The sequence below is a fragment of the Spermophilus citellus genome (assembly GCF_964194105.1).
Source record: "Spermophilus citellus genome assembly, chromosome: 12".
NCBI classification, from domain to species: domain Eukaryota; kingdom Metazoa; phylum Chordata; class Mammalia; order Rodentia; family Sciuridae; genus Spermophilus; species Spermophilus citellus.
Genome location: NC_138198.1, coordinates 77,948,284 through 77,967,233, shown reverse-complemented (window position 1 = coordinate 77,967,233; position 18,950 = coordinate 77,948,284). Strand labels below are relative to the sequence as shown.

General features: G+C 35.4%; 1 protein-coding gene across 2 annotated transcripts in view; it reads right to left on the bottom strand.

Annotated features, from left to right (window-relative positions):
• Positions 1 to 18,950, bottom strand: part of LPIN2 (lipin 2) — a 72,313-nt gene that overhangs the window by 6,105 nt on the left and 47,258 nt on the right. For both annotated transcript variants that reach the window (XM_081263747.1, XM_081263748.1), the window contains 9 exons: positions 18,486 to 18,787; positions 13,299 to 13,406; positions 12,388 to 12,511; positions 11,113 to 11,458; positions 7,704 to 7,803; positions 4,205 to 4,392; positions 2,486 to 2,579; positions 1,992 to 2,061; positions 345 to 434 (listed from right to left, as the gene is read on the bottom strand). In XM_081263747.1, the coding sequence (XP_081119873.1) occupies positions 345 to 434; positions 1,992 to 2,061; positions 2,486 to 2,579; positions 4,205 to 4,392; positions 7,704 to 7,803; positions 11,113 to 11,458; positions 12,388 to 12,511; positions 13,299 to 13,406; positions 18,486 to 18,787 (1,422 nt within the window). The remainder of the gene's footprint in view (positions 1 to 344; positions 435 to 1,991; positions 2,062 to 2,485; positions 2,580 to 4,204; positions 4,393 to 7,703; positions 7,804 to 11,112; positions 11,459 to 12,387; positions 12,512 to 13,298; positions 13,407 to 18,485; positions 18,788 to 18,950) is intronic.

The window sequence follows — 18,950 nt, the reverse complement described above, 5'->3', positions numbered from 1 at the left end:
AACATGTGAAAACGAATGCAGGAAGTGGACCTTGGCTCTGGAGCCATACAAGGTCAGTCCAGGCTCCATCCTTTACCAGTGCCTTGACCTTATTTAACAATAGCACCTCTTTATGCCCAAGCTTCCTTAAAGTAAAGTGGCAATGCAAACATCTCTGGTGCTGAGCTGCAGCAAAGGCTGTAGGTAACATAGGCAAAGCACCTCACAGCACATTCATGCATTAACTGCTCAAAAATGGCAAAAGAACCTATGTAAGAGTACTTTCTTGTATGTGGTAAAGGTTTTTTGAACACATGATCCACTTTTTCTCAGCCCATGGAAATGATTACCGCTAGGTCTATTACCTGCTTAGTCATGCTTTCTCTCTTCCGCCAAAACCACCAGCGGCCAGATTTCTTTGGCATCTTGTCTTTAACCCAGGACTCAACAGTGGCCTGGAAATAATCAATTTAGGTCAGCCTGGTCTATCTGTTGCTTATAAAGCACCCGACTTATAAAATTGGCCTGCAAGACAGTGCCTTTTTCTGGAAGTAAGTGATGTTCTCCATACCTCCCAAACTCCTCTAGTATTTTTTATTTATTTACTTTTTAAGTTGAGGATGGACACAATACCTTTATTTATTTTTATGCAGTGCTGAGGATCGAACCCAGTGCCTCACACGTGTGAGGCAAGCATACTACCACTGGGCTACAATACCAGCCCTCCTCTAGTGTGTGGTGTTTTTTTTTTTTTTTTTTTTTTTAACATTTATTTTTTAGTTGTAGTTGAACATAATACATTTATTTTATTTACTTACTTTTACGTGGTACTGAGGATTGAACCCAGGGCCTTGTGCGTGCTAGGCGAGCGCTCTACCGCTGACCCACAACCCCAGCCCTCTAGTGTTTTTAATACCCTTTAAAGATGAAAAAGGTCCAACTTTGGTGGCAGCAGGCTTTGTGGTGGGAGGCCTGGTGGTCTAGCTATGTAAGACTTTAGGCCAGCAGTTCTTTTTCATCAACTTTGGAACATATGAGGAGATGAGGACTGACTAGGCTAATGATATCTTCATGGAGAACAGATTAAAAACAAATTTTGAGGTTCTAAATTAACAGGTGTACCAGCCATAAGCTGACCCAACTACACACCAAACTGATGTCATGCTTTTGCTGGTCACCTCCCCTTCTTTTGAAAGCTGTTTCTTCCTGTATTAATGAGGGGAAGATTTTTCCCCCTCCTATTCATTTCATATTTAATTTACAATTAATAAAGTCTCTAAACTTTTATTTCCCCCCCTGTGATGGGATCAAACCCAGGGCTTCCCACAGACTAGATAAGCATTCTACCTCTAAGCTACATTGCCAACTCAAATCTCTGAACTTGAAATATATAATCAGAAACTGGCATAAATATCTAATTACGATGACAAAAAAGTGCAGCCCAGGTAATTTCCCAGATTTGGGGCAAAAGGTAATTTTGGTAGGCACATATAGCAATGTGGATCTTTTATGTTAGATTAATAAAACTTTGAACTGTATCTGTTCAGAAATATAAGTGTTAGAATTTGGATCTTTAATGCTGCCCTAGCTCATGTATTAGGCAAAACAGGAATTTTTAGAGTGAAATGATCAGATTATGAGAGCTATAGGCTCATTAATAAATTAATCCATATGATGAATTAATAATTTAAATGGAGTACTTGTGGTAACTGTAGGTACACAGGGCATGGTTGAAGGAAATAGGTTACTGAGTACCTGCCTTTGGACTTTGATCTGTCCCTGGCCCTTTCCTGTATCTCTGCTTCCTGGCTCCAATGAACAGAGCAGCACTCCTCCACCACACCATTACACCATGATGTTCAGCCTCACCACAGACCCAAAGCAATGGAGTTGGCTGAACATGATTTGAACCTCTGAAACTGAGCCCCAAATAAACTTTTCCTCCTCAAAGTTGTTCTCATTAGATTTTTGGTAATCGATGTTGGAGAAGTTCTCAAATGTAGATCACTCACCTTAGGCAAACTCTTCTGAAATACTTGCAGGCTAAGGATCATAGGAGCAGCCAAAGCCCAGTTATAGTAACTGTCAGAAACAAAAATTGTGCAAAACCATTACACAGAGTAAGAGAGAGGAGCAAAGGAGGCTGGGAAGGGAGTAAGGGAGAGAGGAGTACAGAGAAGTAGAAATAACATATCAAACTGCTTATTCTTTTTAGTAAAGATTATCAACTAAATTTTTCTCACATAAAAAATATTTGCTTTAAGCCAAACTTCTATGAGCAGAGAAGCAGTAAAATCTATGAAACAGAACAACAGTATTTCAATGTCTCATTTATAAGTAAATTTGAGGCTTTTCACTTCAAAGTCATTGCCTATTGATTTGTTATATATATAAGATGACAACCTTTATATCAAGAAAAATGGTGTCAGTTAAAAACAGTACTTATTTAAAAAAAAAAAAAAACCTCATATGATGATGTTCAATACAAGAAAGCAAGAGTACTTACCGGTTATATATACGAATTACAAGATTAGGATTGTCTATAAGTCCAGGGTTTTCTGCAAATTCGTGATAAGTAATGATATGCTCCATGAATTTTTCTGCAATATAAAATAATAACTATCAATTTGGTTAAAGTATATAAATCCATTAAGAAATTACACAATCCTCTTTGCACTGTAAGAATTGTAGGCTAAAATAAATAAGTCCTTAAAAGAAAAAAACTAATTTTTTTTATTTCAAAGGCAAAATGTCACTTTTTTTTCCCCTAAGAAGAAAAGATAGTTTCTTTCTTATCCTCTCCCTCTTACCCCAGTTAAAAAAAAAAAAAAGAAAAAGAAAAAGAAAATCCAGGAGAAAGACTTTTAGGAAAATAGATTACAGATGTGGATAGAGAGAGAAGGAAAGAAACACAAGTATAAGCAAATAAACTATTAAAAAACTAAGTTTCATTCTCATCAGAGGGAAAACTTTACAGACAGGGAATTGCACAATTGGGGAATATTTTTATAGTTCTAAGTACATGCTATACTAGAAAATCAAAACATCTTTATAAATGCTTGAGAAAAGAAAAAAAATCACATATTCAGAATTTGGCTCAGAATCTGTCAATAAATAAATCCCAAATTCTTACAGAATGGATGAAGATTTTTTCTTGAATTTCTGTACCCTGTTCCTAAATCTGCACTTCAGTAGAGCCAGACTGACAGAAATTTCTTGTGTGGGTTATTCCTCCAGGTAATATATGTATTATTTATTTTTACTTGCCATTTCTGCCTCCTCCAATAACAAACTCTACCAAACTAGCAGTATTTAAAACAAAAAATTATATTTTATATAAATTTTATATTTTCCATCCCCTCTCACATAATTTAACTGAGGGTTTAAAAGAAATGGAGAAGAGACATAATTAGCATTTGGTGACTCTAAAAAGGAGAAACTTGAGGAAAACTTGATTCTAGGGCACTGGACACCCATTCTGACACATCACACCTTCAGTTCCTCTGAAGGGGAGAGAAAACAAAGACTAATGCTAAAATGATGATGCTAATTCATGGGAAGAAAATATTTCCTTGGAGGAAAATCAATTATGAGCCTTTGGCCAAACTGAGAAAACATTAAGACCGTTTGGTTTAAAAATGAAGGTAAAACCAAAAAGGCTAAAGAAAGTAGGACAAACCCATGCAAGTTTTCCACCATACCTAGAGGCATCCGTTCTGCTAAGATCTTTCCCTACTCTGAAGCAGGCTTTACCTCACTGGCCATCTCTCAAGCCTGAGACAGAAAGTAAACCTTCTACTTTTTGCCATAAAGATTATTTACTCAGTGGATCACCAATTTTCTACAACTTCAGAGCCCTCATGTCTAAATCCCATTGCTTTCTAGGAGGGATTCTGGGTCTCAGTCCCACAAACATTTGAATGATTTTACCGATGAGAAATATCAATGCAATGTGATCTGACCCAGGTCATTAGCAAACAGGGCACCCTGTGAACTTTCAACTACTTATTTAGAGCCTTCAAGGTACACGCCCTTACCAAAGCCACCCCACAAGAGGTACCTTAAATGAGAGTCTAAGGACCTGACATTATAGGAAGACACTTAAGACTCACACAAGTTCACTGAAGAACTAAAAACACCCTGAAATGGCTAAAGGCAGATTTTAAATCAAGTGATGATCAGGCTGTTCTCTGAGGTGAAGATAGGGCATAACTGCCCAGTATACCTTTAGAAATTTCTCCATTTTCACTGAGGCCCCCACATAGCGAAAGGGTGACATCGGGCAAGTCCATGGCAGAATCTGAGAGGCACTCAGTGCCACTATCTGCAGCCGCACTTCCCACAGACTGTGGGGACTGGGAGCCAGAGAGAGTGTCAGACTCAGGCCACTGCCTGGAGCCAGGGTCCGTTTCACTGTGGCAGGTGAAAGAAAAGGTAAAATATTTGACTTATTACAATTTATGGTATTCTTAGCTTACTACATGATTGTCAGGCTCAGATCAAACAACGTATTCCCTAAAAAGGAACAGATGAACAATTAGACATAGTTTTTCTTAGGCAATGTTTAGAATAATATCATAAATGATATTAAAGAGATTCTAAATAGTGCTTCTGAGGAATTAAGTTCACAGTTGTGAATATAATATATCAATATATCAGTAAATCACTAGTCATTCACAATAATGCAAAATTTCAACTATAGCTTTTCTGATAATTAAAGGAATAAAAGAGTTATGAACATTTGTTAACATTTCCATGTTGAAAATGACAGGGTAGTTTAGAAAACTCTCATATTTGAAGCCTTTTGATCTTAACTTCCTAGAAAAAGCTATGGTACATACTGTATATACATCCTGTAGAAAATTACTGTAGTCCAAACTATACTCTCTTTAAAAAACAAGGCTTTTGGGGTAGGTTGTGGCTCAGTGGCAGAGTGTTTGCCTTGCACATGTGAGGCATTGAATTCGATCCTCAGCACCATATAAAAATGAACAAACAAAATAAAGACATTGTGTCCATGTATAACAAAAAAATATTTAAAAAACAAGGCTTTTAAAAATTCATCTATTACCTCAAAAAAAAAAAAAGAAAAAAAAAGAAAAAAAAAGAAAGGAAAGAAAAGAATAAAGGAAGCAAGAAAAAGGAAAAAGTCCTCAGGAGGCTAGACCCATCTTGAAAAAGAAATATATTAAGAAATAAACTAAATTGTCCTTACAGTGGTGAGGGCCAAAGCTAAAGATGAGTTTATTCAATATTTTTATTTTTCTTGATGATAAGGCACAGAAGCCAGGTCCCAGAAGGTGACCATAATGGAAACCTTATATAATGGAGCATACATTTGAGAGAAAAGAACAAGGAAATGGTGTCTTACTTTTGTTAGTCATGAATGCTTACGATTCTATATCTTTGAATAGGTATTTAATGTCACATTTGAGATATTATTCTAGAGTTTTCAAATTCATTTATTTTATTAAAAAAACACTATTTTTAATGTGATATCTGATGAAGTTATGTGATCTTTTAAGAAAACTTGAAGATGAACAGTAAATGGCAGCAGAGTGCAGATATGTTACAGATTGGTTGCAGTTTCAAAACTATTATTTTTTGCTTTTGCACTAATGAAAGACTCAGGGTTTGGAGAACTTCCCATTAATAGCAATATATATACTCACATCCCCCAAATTCAAATTAAATAGAGTGATAGAATGTTATTAGAAATGATAAAAAGTCAAGCCTGCTGGCAAATAGTAATGCAGCAAAACCTGTGAATATGCTGGGGTGGAGTAACAAGGACAACGTTCAGATGAAGAAAACAGACAGAAGATGGCTACATGTTCACCAATGGCTGTGCTGTCTTTTACTGCGCACATGTGGAGACTCCAGAAGCAGTCAGGTGTGGCTACATGGCTATATGACCAAGCTCTTGTTAGGTCCTCTCTCCATTCCCTGTCTGCTATCTATAAATATTGAACTCTGAGGCCCTGAGGGGATGACAGAAGAAGCCTGTGCTTCTAAATGCCTATGTGTAGGCCTCCCACCAAACACCAGCATTGGAATGTTATTACAAGAGGAAGAAATAAAATTCTACTGTGGCAAGTCTCTGAGATCTTGCACTTTATCAGTTACAGCAGATGGTGTCACCCAAACAGAAATGTTGATTCTCAACATCTAAAGACAGGAGGAATGTCATCTCACTCAGCATGCTGCCAAATCCACAGGATTACTATGGATTAAAGTTTAGCTATAACTATAAATACTGGTTATTAAATAGTAAAGATAATTATAAAAAAATAACATATTAAAGGCTAAGTATTTATGACATGTTTCAAGAAATAATTAGTGCATAAACTAAGAACTTTTACATAGTGAATGGACAGTGGCCCTAACAGTTAAGTTATAATAGTGTGGTACTAAGGTCTTATCATATTAGTTACTCTCCCTACTTTTTACAAGGAAAACTAAAAAATCTACTAAAGGAATACTAATATAACTAAATAACAAAGGATTGGGAAACAAAATGTTAATTCTAAGATAGCTTACATTTTAATTTTCCCACTATAAAAAAGAGAGCAGTTTCAGTTTTCTGACCTTAAAAAACCCATACTTCAAGTGAAGTAGGTAGATATTTTGAGACAAGTTTAGGGTACAGAGTTAGGAAGAAATTTTTAGAGCCTCCCACAAATATCTGTAAAAAATTTATATGATAATCCCATCTTTCTATTCCAAGTGAAAAAAAATATGTTTTTTTCAATAATTAAAAGTGTTTAATTATGTATATATATGACAATAGATTCAAGGCATACTCTCTGTGGGAAAAAAGTTGAGTTTTCTAACCACAGAGTAACATAATGAAATTCCTTTATGGATGAAATGAACTTGAGAAGACAATCCACATGTATCATATATAAAATTCATGTTTGGGTTATTCTAAGGAGAAAATCATGAGGCTCTGAGAGGGCAGCTGTGTGACAAATGGTGGGAGCTATAGGAATGTGGAGAACCTGCAATAGGGTCTCACCATATTAGGTCTCACCAAAGAAACGGCTTGGGAACTCAGACTCTCCAAAGGAGTGAAGGCATTCTTTGTAAAATGTTTTCAGATAAAGAAGTATTATTAAAACAAACGATAAAGAACTTTTCCAAAGTATGCTGAATTTGCAAATTTACACTTGTGACTATAAAGAGAAATAATCTGAAGCCTTATACTCGTATGTAGGTTTGACTAGTATCTCTCTCTTATTGCATTAAACATGTTTTCTTTTTTTAAAAATATTTATATTTTAGCTGTAGTTGGACACAATACCTTTATTTTACTTATTTAAGTGTGGTGCTGAGGATCGAATCCAGGGAATCACATATGCTAGGAGAGCACTCTACTGCTGAGCCACAACCCCAGCCCTTAAACATGTTCATAAACAGCTATTTATTAATTTCAAGTCGCTACAGTCAAAACAACATATTCACAATTTATGAATTTTCTAATTCACGAAACACTCCTACATGCTTGAATTTTTTTTTTTTTTTTTTTTGGATGTGGTGCTGGGGTGTGAACTTGGAGCCTCATGCATGCTAGGCAAGTACTCCGCCACTGAACTACAATCCCAGTCCCTGAAATAATCAGATTTAGCTAACACATAAGCATATTGCTCTTTTTGCTTAGATGAAATGATTACAATAATTTCAGAGTTGTTTACCCCTAAGTACACATACTAAGCACACACTACCTTTTAGGGAAATAGAGAGCTGCAACTTCAGGTTCTAGAGCCTTTAAGTCATCGAGGTAAATATCATCAGGTCCCTGGTGCTGACTTCTCTTGTGGACACCTGTTTAAGAAAAATGTATCAGAGGTACAAATTTAGTTATTCTTAATTTACTATTCTGTAAGAAAGTAAAAGGTCTGTAAACAAACTGACCATAATTAGAATAGGGTTTTATTTTTAAGTGTCAACTGGTTAGTTCCACTTATGTTGATTCCCAACCATCCAAGTCAATGGAAGAGAAAGTTTGGGCTCTAAAATAAACATACAACATTTATTCATTCTTTCATTTGTTGTTATAGGAACAATCCTAGGCCCTAATAATTCACATTTAATGGGGAAGTTTTCAAACACATTCAGATAAGAACAAATGTGTCCAAACTTGAGGGAAATTACCTGCATGAGAACAAGGCCATTACTCTAAAATCATGAAGGGAAGTTTGCTGGGGATGGTATATTTACACAGTGCCCAAGTATCAACTCACATATTACCTTCTAACTGCTAAAGGACAAAAATCCTTTATGATTGATAGATATGGCAGATGATATGTTAAACAATGATTGCATTTAGCATCACATATAGTGGATCATCATGAGATATTGTATGAGGTTCCCAATATATCTCATAAAGTAATCATTAATTTAAAACATACAAAAGAGGGCTGGGATGCAGGTCAGTAGGAAAACAAATAACCCTAATATAATTAAGCCTCAAGATTTATACTGCTCATAATAGTGGCCACCAGCCACATGTGAGCACTTAAACTGTCACTAGTCTTGAGTCATGTAAAACATGTTTTAAGAAAGTATTATCTCAACTTCTAAAAATAATCTAAATTAATTTTATAAGTATAAAAATGCAAAATATTTTTATATTGATTACCTATTAAAATTTATAATATTTTATATTTATTGCCTTAGGATGTACTGCTAAACAATTTCACTTGTTCATTAAAGTGGCCCTTGGGCTGGGGTTGTGGCTCAGAAGTAAAGCACTTGTAATGGTGCTGTTCTAAAATAAAAAAGATTAATGACATAAAAATCAAATGCAGTGAGTGAACCTTGATGTTTTGAAAAACATTCCACAGGCTAGATGTGGTGAGACATGCCTGTTATCCAAGCTACTTGTGAGGCTAAGGAAAGAAGATCACAAATTTGAGACCAGCTTGGGCAATTTACTGAGACCCTGTCTTAAAAAAAAAAAAAAAAAAGTTACTGTGTACTTACATAAACTAAGCTGGTTATGAAACCACTAGGTGACATAACCTTAGTGTACCACTATGTGGGCTTTCACTGACTGAAATGTCTTTATGTAGTATATGACTATATTCTTGGTAAATTTAAGGAAATATAAATATGGAATATTCAAGATGATAGTAGTATTATTCTTAGAAGGTGTGTCCTGCAGGATTTAAGGGTGAAATGTCATAATGTCTGTAACTTATTATCAAATTGTTTAAAGTAACAGAAAACTTCTGTGAGTAGAGAAATGGAGAGTAAGAGAACACTTGGATTGTAATGGAGATGAAAAAATCCTATCATATACTGATGATGTAGTCAATGTAACATTTTAAGGCAATACATTCCTCATGTGTTTGTGGTGATGCTGGAGTAAACAAATCTGTACTACCAGGCCTACAGAAGTACAGCATATACAATGTACACTACATGATACCTGATAACAATAAAAATGATTGCTGTTTTATGTATTTACTATACTATTTATCATTACTTTAGGGTATACTCCCTCTACTCAAGTAGAAGAAACTTTACTGTAAAACTGTGCCATGTTATGCTGACAACAGCCTCATACTCTCATGTTTACCGCATTTAATTTTATCAAAAGGCCATGTCCACTGATTGACCTATAATACTACCTAAGTTTGTGTGAAAATATAATGTTCACACAAAAATAAAACTGCCTAATGACACAGTTTTTAGACCACATGCATCATTAAGTGATGTGTAAACTATATAATGCTTTTCATAACAAAAAGCTGGGGGGGGGGGGAAATGAGGCCAAAGAATTGTGGGAACCATTCAGTGTTCCTATCTCTGTCAGCTCCTATACTCTGTGCTGGGACTAGGGGGTCATTATTTCCTAGATTAGAACAAAGCATTCACCCTGGAAGAAATGGATCTCTCTCCTTCACAGTTTTTAGAATAAAACAGTTATGGGCTTTTGGTGAAAGATAGGTACCAAGATAAGCCATCATCAGTTGGATGGACAGATATGGCCAAAAATAACCTTGACAGTCACATTCTTTCATTTTAGGTAACTTACTTCTGAAAGGCCTTGCATATCCATACCTGTTGTGGATATTTATTAAGTCAATCTGTGATGAGCTAACCTTTGGTGCTAATCCTTATTTTTTTAAAGCTACAATAGTAGGTATTGGATTATATATGACAATGTGTAATTTTAGGTAAAGTTTACTGCCCTAAAAATAGGACTTAATGGGGCTGGGATTGTGCTCAGCACAGAGAGCTCGCCTAGCATGGGCGGGGCGCTGGGTTCAATCCTCAGCACCACATAAAACTAAAATAAAGGTTTTGTGTCTAACCACAAGTAAAAAAAGAAAATATATATATATATATATATATATATATATATATATATATATATATATATATTTAATAATAGGATTTAAGGCCAGTGTTCAGAGAATATGTATGTTCTGATCTGTACAAAGTATCAATGGATAACTATACTTTTAAATAGTAAGGATGTTCTGATTTATTGAACTTAATAGTCCAAAAGTGAGAGCTTCTGAGTCAAGAGTTTGACTCCATCCTTCTCTCTACCTGTTTTAGAGGAAAGAAAAGCACTAATAATTAGCATATATATTTTTTTTTTACTTTATATCATTGCAAAAAAGTACTTAATTCAGCCTTAATGAAGATATTTCAGATGAAATTCATTTTTCTGTTTTCCTTCTGTTTAAACATGTAATTGTTTAAGACTTCACTTTACTGGCAAACCTACCCAATAATTAAATGCAACATGTGAGAGCCCTAACAGACTCTTGGTCAGGGGGGAAAAAATCAGCTAAGAAATATTATTAAATTTGGGGAAATATAGACTCTTCGAAATGACAATGATACTATGATTGTATACATTAACTGATTTGAACTCATTATTTTCTCAAAGGCCAACTGAGTCAAGACAGGAGATCTAGTAAGGAAGTTAAGAACCCTGCTACAATGGAATTTATAGAGTAAAAGAGAAGCCACAGTAAATAATCAGGACAAAGCACATAACAGGCTCTGCCTGGGGGCTGCAAATATAAGATTGCCATTACATATTATGTGAAACACTGAAATAATTATCCATCTAAACTCAAGTACCCAATACCAAATTAAACAAACGATTACCTCTCTTCTTTGATGGTGAGTCTACTTTAGCCACTGGTTTGGGTTCTGAGGCAGTTTCCACTAAAGATGGGCTATGAAGGTGGTCTGCATCTAACATAGATGAAATCTGAGGAGTTGCAAGAGGAGGTTCAAGAAGTTCTGCAGCAGACGTCGCATCACTCATCTGCTTACACAAGGCTCTGGGTTTGGGTTTCACTATGGTACAGACAGTATCTTCAATGGAAGCATCTTTCTCTACTTCTCTTATGAGGCTATCCTCACTTGGAATTACCCGAAAATGGGTATTTTCTGATGGTGTAATTGTAGCTGTCCTAGGATGGTAGTCAGATCTTTCTCTTTTGCTGACCTAGAAAAGGTGAATTGTTTAAATATTAAATTAATTTCAAAGGTATCTGTTAAATCTAATTCTTATGCTAATCAAAATGTGTTCACTTTATAGCATGTTCATTAAATATATTATTTTGTGTGAAATAGTTCATAATTAAAAAGTGGTAAAAACAAATAATCGCAGTTTGTTCAATATCATGATGTTAGTAAACAAGCTGTATTATAATCATTCTTTTATAAAGAATTAAACACTGGAGAATATTGTGATAAAATAGAGGCAGAGAATATTTATCTTGAGGGAGACAACTTACAACACCAAATAAGTTAACTCTGCTTGGACTATTTCAAGATTCTGTTAAAACAATGTAAAGTGGGAAGTCAAGTCCAAACTCAGTCACAAATATAAGCAAAATCTGTCTCTCTGAAAAACCTAAATTCAAAAGGAGGATCTAAACATTTTCCTCCCTCAAGAAATGTATCTTGGGTTGTAGCTCAGTGGTAGAGTGCTTGCCTAGCAAGTGTGAGGCGCTGGGTTCGATTCTCAGCACCACATACAAATAAATAAAATAAAGGTCCATCAGCAAGTTAAAAAAAAAGAAATGTATCTTTCCATTTTTTCTTCTTTCATAATGTGTTGTCAAAAAAACTTTAGTAACCAATATATGATAATTTTTCAGAGTGAAAATTTTAATTTCCTTTAGGTGCCTTTAAAACATCTTTAATTAACAATCAACATTATTGTCCACTAAATACAAACACAAAATACTGTTGGATTCCTTCTACTGCAATACAAATGTTACGAAAAATGTTAACTTTGAATTTATTTTTATGACCACATGAGGGCACTACTGTCATTACATTCAGTGAGCTCAGTCAGAAATTGCTTCTTAGAGATGGAGGGACTAGTCTTTATCAGATATATCCCACAGGCAAGTTAAACACCAATACCTTAGTGGACTCTGGGAACCCGCCCCATGTCCATTCCATGTGAGATTCAGATCTGAGCAGGCTCTCGGCAGGTTTCACCTCCAGCTCTGAATCACTCTTAGGACATACTGCCTGGACATAGGTGCTACAAACACAAGAACAAAGAAAAGTGAAGCCTTCCATCTTGCTGAGCCTTACAGAGTAAAGGAAATATAAGTCTTAATATATAATAACTTTGTATCCCACAGATATAAATATTCTTGAAGGAAGAATCAATTACTTATTCCCTTTGTGTTCTTTAATAATAAAAATGGGGCTGAGTCATAGCTCAGTGGTAGAGTGCTTGCCTAATATGTGAGGCACTGGGTTCTATTCTCAGTACCACATACAAATAAATAAAAAATAAAGGCCCACTGACAATTAAGAAAATATAAAAAAATATAAAAATGGCAACTAGTGTTTACTGAGAAGTTACTGGGTCCTCTCTAAGCACTTTATATGCTTTATCTCATTTGCTTCTCACAGGAAATAAATGATACAAGTAATTTTACAGAACAGGAAATGCACAGAGAGTTATATTAACAGCGAATAGGTGAACATTTGATTGCAGAATAAACAGTAGGACTACATGTGCTTTTTCATTATGTTATCCATAGTTACACATAATAGTTGACATGAAACAGAACTGAAGAATTGGCAAATTCTATGCCAACTATACAGATCTACAACTGGCCAACAAGGTTAGGGTAGGCAGATTAAGTTTAGGAACAAAATAATTACAGAAATAGTTCTTATTCATAAGAAAAGAAAATAGTTCATTTTAGTGTATGAGAGAAATGGGGAAAAATTATTGCTGTCAAATAACAGAAAAAGTTACTTAACATGTCCTTTCTCTTTCCTTTAAGTAAACAAGAAATTTCAAAGATACTCACTTCTCTAATGGGGACCAATCTCCATCAGATAAGGGGTAGTGATCTCCAGAATGGAAGAGCAAAGGCTCCTTAAATTCTTCTTCCTTTAAGGAAGCATTTGAAGATCCTCTGTGAAAGGGAAAATAATGACGACATTTATTAGCTTTAAAATACTACTCAAATCTACTGGCCAACTTCCTAAATGACAAAAACAAAGGAGGCTTTTCTCCCCTTTTCAAAAGGAAATATGAAAGGGAGATTTACCAATGCCATATGCTACTGTAATCACTAACTATGGACCAGAAGGAGGACAGAAGAAGGAAGAAGGACAGAAAGGAAATCTAATTAAAAATTCCTTTTTAATCCTTTGGAATAATAAGGCTTTATATGTATTTCATTCAGTTTTTACAAATCTGAGGTAGTAACATTCCTTTCTGGGGGGAGAGGGGTACTGGGGATTGAATCCAGGGGTACTTTACACTGAGCTATATTCCCACTCCTTTTTATTTCAAGACAAGGTCTTGCTAAGTTGCAGAGGCTAGCCTTGAACATGCAATCCTCAAGTCTCAGCCTCTCAAGTCACTGGGATTATTACAGGTGTGCTCTATCATGTCCAGTGTACTACTACACTTTAGATATCAGGTAATCAAGAATCCAGAAGTTTAGTAATGACCCAAATCTAAACACTAATGCCCTGTGTGCCTGTTTTCATCTTTATTTTTTTATTTTTAATTTTTTTAATATTTATTTTTTAGGTATAGATGGACACAACACAATGCCTTTATTTTTATATGGTGCTTAGGATTGAACCCGGGTCCTGCCCATGCTAGGCGAGTGCTCTACCGCTGAGCCACAATCCCAGCCCCTGTTTTCATCTTTAATTGGAAATTTATTACTTGTCCTGTCTACTTCAAAGAATTGATGTGAAATTTATGTGGTGTAACATGTTAAATTCTCAAAGTAGTATAAAGAAAAAACTCCGAAAGATGTAAAGCACCATATTATACAAGTCTAAAGTTCTTTTTTTTTTTTAAGAGAGAGAGAGAGAGAGAGAGAGAGAGAGAGAGAGAGAGAGAGAGGGGGAGGGAGGGAGAGAGAGGGAGGGAGGGAGGGAGGGAGGGAGGGAGGGAGGGAATGAATTTTAATATTTATTTTTTAGTTTTCGGTGGACACAACATCTTTGTTTGTATGTGGTGCTGAGGATCGAACCCGGGCCGCACGCATGCCAGGCAAGCGTGCTACCGCTTGAGCCACATCCCCAGCCCCTAAAGTTCTTAAAGTATATTCAATGTTCTATTATGTTAAGTGAAATAACATGAACTCAAAAGGTCAAGGGTTGTATGTATTCTCTCCTATGTGGAAGCTAGAGGAAAAAGAAAGAAAAAGGTGGGCGAGATCTCATGAAAGTCAAGGGGAGATGAGAAGAAAAGAAAAAAGGAATCAAGGGGAGGGAGGATGGAGGAAAAGGGGAAATACTGGAAAATAATACTTGCCAAATTTTATTGTTATATTGTATGCATGTATGAATATCTAACAATAAATCCCACCATCTATAGTGCACCCATAAAAAATGTGGGGGGAAAACCATTCAATGTTCTAATAGGATAGATATTAAATGTAAAATGAGAATATTCATATCAATTTGCTGGACTAACATTAGGGAGAAAAACCAGTTAAATTATTTTTTAGTATTATTCTTCTTCCTTTATATCTTAAAAACTATTTATCATTAACTCTGACATGTAATAGGTTTTCCACATCTCTGCATCTATTATTTCCTAAGTTTTCCTAATGCTAATTTTCCTTCTTCCAAAAGATTTCCCCAACACAATCTCATTCAAGGGAAGAGAAACACAAAACTAAGGAAAGCAGACATTCATGTCACCTTAAACACACTCACCATAGAAAAACCTGTGGGGTTCCCTAGAAGCCAGTTATTGTTCAGGAGATGAAGAATGTAAACTATTTGATCCAGAGACTACTTACTGTTCTATAACCAGAACTCTTAATAGGCCCATGCTTCTTATTTTAGAATACAACCTGCATTCTGATGACTGTTTACATTTTGCTATCTTTATAAAAAAAAAAAAAAAGTCTTGGCTACATAATTTAGCAGATCTTGTTTTAAGAAAATTTCAGGAAAACGTTTCTTCAAGTGACAACATCTATAATTCACTAGTGACCCAAAGAAAAAACAAACCACCAAGCTTCTGAGAAACATCACAAGGTACTAGTTTACATGTGTTGTGACTTGCCTGCTTACCAAACAAGGTGCTAGCTTAGATAAGCTGGCAACCATTTTAACTGTCAATCAAATTGGTACACCAACAGATTTAGCTGACGCAGCCTTTTGTACAATTTGGCTCATATTTCTGCAATGCATTAACATTTATAAATTTAGTGACTTATCCATTTATAAATAAATAATGACTCTTGTCCTTTAAAATTTTTTACATAGATTTTTAAGTTGATGGACCTTGATTTTATTCATTTATTTATATGTGGTGCTAAGAATCAAACCCAGTGCCTCACACATGCTAGGCAAGCACTCTACCACTGAGCCACAACCCCAGCCCTGACTCTTATACATTTAGTAAGGAACTTCATGTATGTCTTAGACACATTTTAGCTTCCCAAGTTAAAGCTGCAGATAGTTTAGGAGTTTTAAGCTTTGCTCTATTATTTTAACAAAGGAAACATGTCAATAAAACAAAAGTATTACTTTAAGGCTCAGGAGTTACAGCTCAGTGGTAGAGTGCTTGGCTATCATGCGTGAGGCCCTGGGTTCGATCCTCAGCACCACGTTAAAAAAAAATAATAATAATAAAATGTTTCCATCTACAACTAAAAAATATATTTAAAAAACAAACTTCAGTTGGAAAAAATATTCTTAGGAATAAAGCACTTAAGGAACACTACAATGTGAATCCAAATAAAATTTAGATATATAAGTAATTGGAGTTTTTCTGAAAAATACAACTTTCTTGTCCACCTATATGTAAGAAAATTTTTAAAGATTTTTTTTTGTGTGTGTGTGTGTGTGTGTTCTTAATGATCCTAAAATCAAGCAGTGGAACAGGTGAAATATTCTCAAAGTTTATTCTCCTAGGTGAGGAAAGGATAAATAACCTCTAAGAGACTGAAAGCAGTGTGTGTGTGGGGGTAGGACAAGAAGAATATTTAAGAAATTATGGCACTTTAAAAAAACATTTATTTTTTACTTATAGGTAGACACAATATCTTTATTTTTGTTTTCATGTGGTGCTGAGGATCAGACCCAGTGTCTCACGCATGGTAGGCGAGTGCTCTACCTCTGAGCCATAACCCAAGCTCCATGATGGCACTTATCAGTAGCTTAAAATTCTTTGAGAAATCAATGATATGTAAAAGAAGATTTGTAAAAGAGGAACATAATTAAAGTCTTCCCATTTTTTAAAAAAATAACAAAAGAAAGACACTGTTGATTTATTCAGGATTTTAAATTTTTATAAGAATAGTTTATGCTGGTCTGTAGAGTATAAAGTGCTTTTTCACCATTTCTTTGGATCTTTAATTGGTTAGTTGTATAGTAATTCTGCATTCTATCAGAAATGAAATAAAAATCTAATGGCAAGAGAAAGAATATCACACATGTGTGCTGGTAAGTAATATAAGATGGGCAGAAAATTTTTCATGTTAAAAAGTACTATCAAATGTAGGACTTTATGTCAGGATTTACCATCCAGATTCCAAAATTTTAGAAAATGAGTAAACAGCTGGGTGTGGTGGCACACACCTATAATTCCAGCTATTCAGGAGGCCAAGGCAGGAGAATTATAAATAAATTCAAGGATAGCCTTGGAAAATTAGTGACACCCTGTCTCAAATAAAAAAGGGCTCAGGATTATAGCTTAGTAAATAAATACCCCAGTATTTAAAAAATTAAAAAAAAAAGAATAAATAGTTTTGCCAAAAGGGAATCATTATACCATGATATTCATTAATGTAAAACAATTAAAATATACCAGTCACACATTAGTACCATTTTTTTCCTGGCTTGACCATGAAAACAAAGTGTGGCAAATAAAATATGTACAAGATCCAAGGAAGTTACTGTTTGGTTTCGAAAACTAGAAAAAGAAATTATTTCCCCTTCTTTTCTCTAATAAAAAACACTTTAACATAACTACTTTTCCAAAGGACATAAATTTTCCTTTCAACAGCTTATCTGAAAACACACAAGTAGACCAGAACCTTCCTCCTAATCCCTGTCCCTGCCCCCAATTACATAAAGGTTTTGGAAACACAGGGCCACTTATGGGCAGCAGTTTCTTGTCCAACAGTTGGGTAAAGAGAACCACCCACTAAAGCATGGATGGTCCTTCTGGTGCCGGGGTAACCACTGAGTGGAACAGGTACCAAAAAAAAAGAAAAAAAGTTGAATGAGAAAATAGACTCTCTGCCCCCAATTATTATCTTTAAATTCCAGGTAGTGCTGACTTGAAAGGAGGCATATGTTTTGAGCTATTCTACTAAGCTGATAAATAAGTGATAAATAAGAGCTCTCACTTAAAAAAAAAAATGAAAACTCTGTTGTCTTTAATTTACAAGACATTTTTTAAAAAACATATATATTTTTTTTAGGTGTAGATGGACACAATACAATGCCTTTATTTTTATGTGGTGCTTAGGATTCAACCCGGGTCCCGCCTGCGCTAGGCGAGCACTCTACCGCTGAGTCACAATCCCAGCGCCCTTACAGGACATTTTGATGGTGAATTTGAATAAAATAAAACTGTGAACTGCTCAGGTACAGGTGAGATACTGAACATAAGACCCTTGGTAGCAAAATTCCACAAGTGGAATGATGGTGTCCCTACCTGTATCTGCTCATGCAGGACAAGTCACTAATTCAGATCTTCTTTTGACTTATGATTTAATGGCTTTTGGTAACTTACTGGATGAAGAGAGATACACTACTAGTCTGCCACAAATGAAATTTTAGTATCACAGCAGGATGTCTTATGGCAAATTCTGCACAGTATCAAAAAAAAAAAAAAAAAGTCTCTTCCATTTGATTCCACAATAAACCACTGTGGAAAAACAGTCTAAACTCACACTGCACATCCATAAAAGCAGTAGCAGCTTCTGGCTTTCCTTGAGCCCATTCTATGGCAGAAGGGGCTAGTCAAACACCTGCACAAGCCCCTGTCCAAGTTGAAAGCCTACCTCACTGCCTGGGCTCCCTTCTCATCATCAGAGCTCACACCCACTTCACAAGTGTCTTCTGCAGCAGGAGAAGCAGGCTGCTCTTCCTTTTTATTGTCCTGTTTGCATTTCTTTCTCCTTCGTTTTTTCTTTTTCACAGAAGTTGGAGTGAAAACGGTCTCTGTTTCTAAGATGTGTGAGATATCTGAATTCTGGGATAGTCTTTCTTCTCCACTTGATTTCACCAAAGGGGTGTCAATATCTTTAAAGAACTGATCTTCAGTGGGAATTGGTGAGGTGGCAAGGTAAGCTGGAAGCTTTTCCTTAAAGAACATGGAGAAAGAGATTATTCATGACAACACTGGATCAAAGCAATTGTTACTTCTTTGAGTACATACAGTTTCACAATGGTGAAAAGAGTATGTAATCCCTAAAGGTCAGAAAGTCATACTGAACTGAGACTCTGTCTGCTCTGAGCAGGTCTTG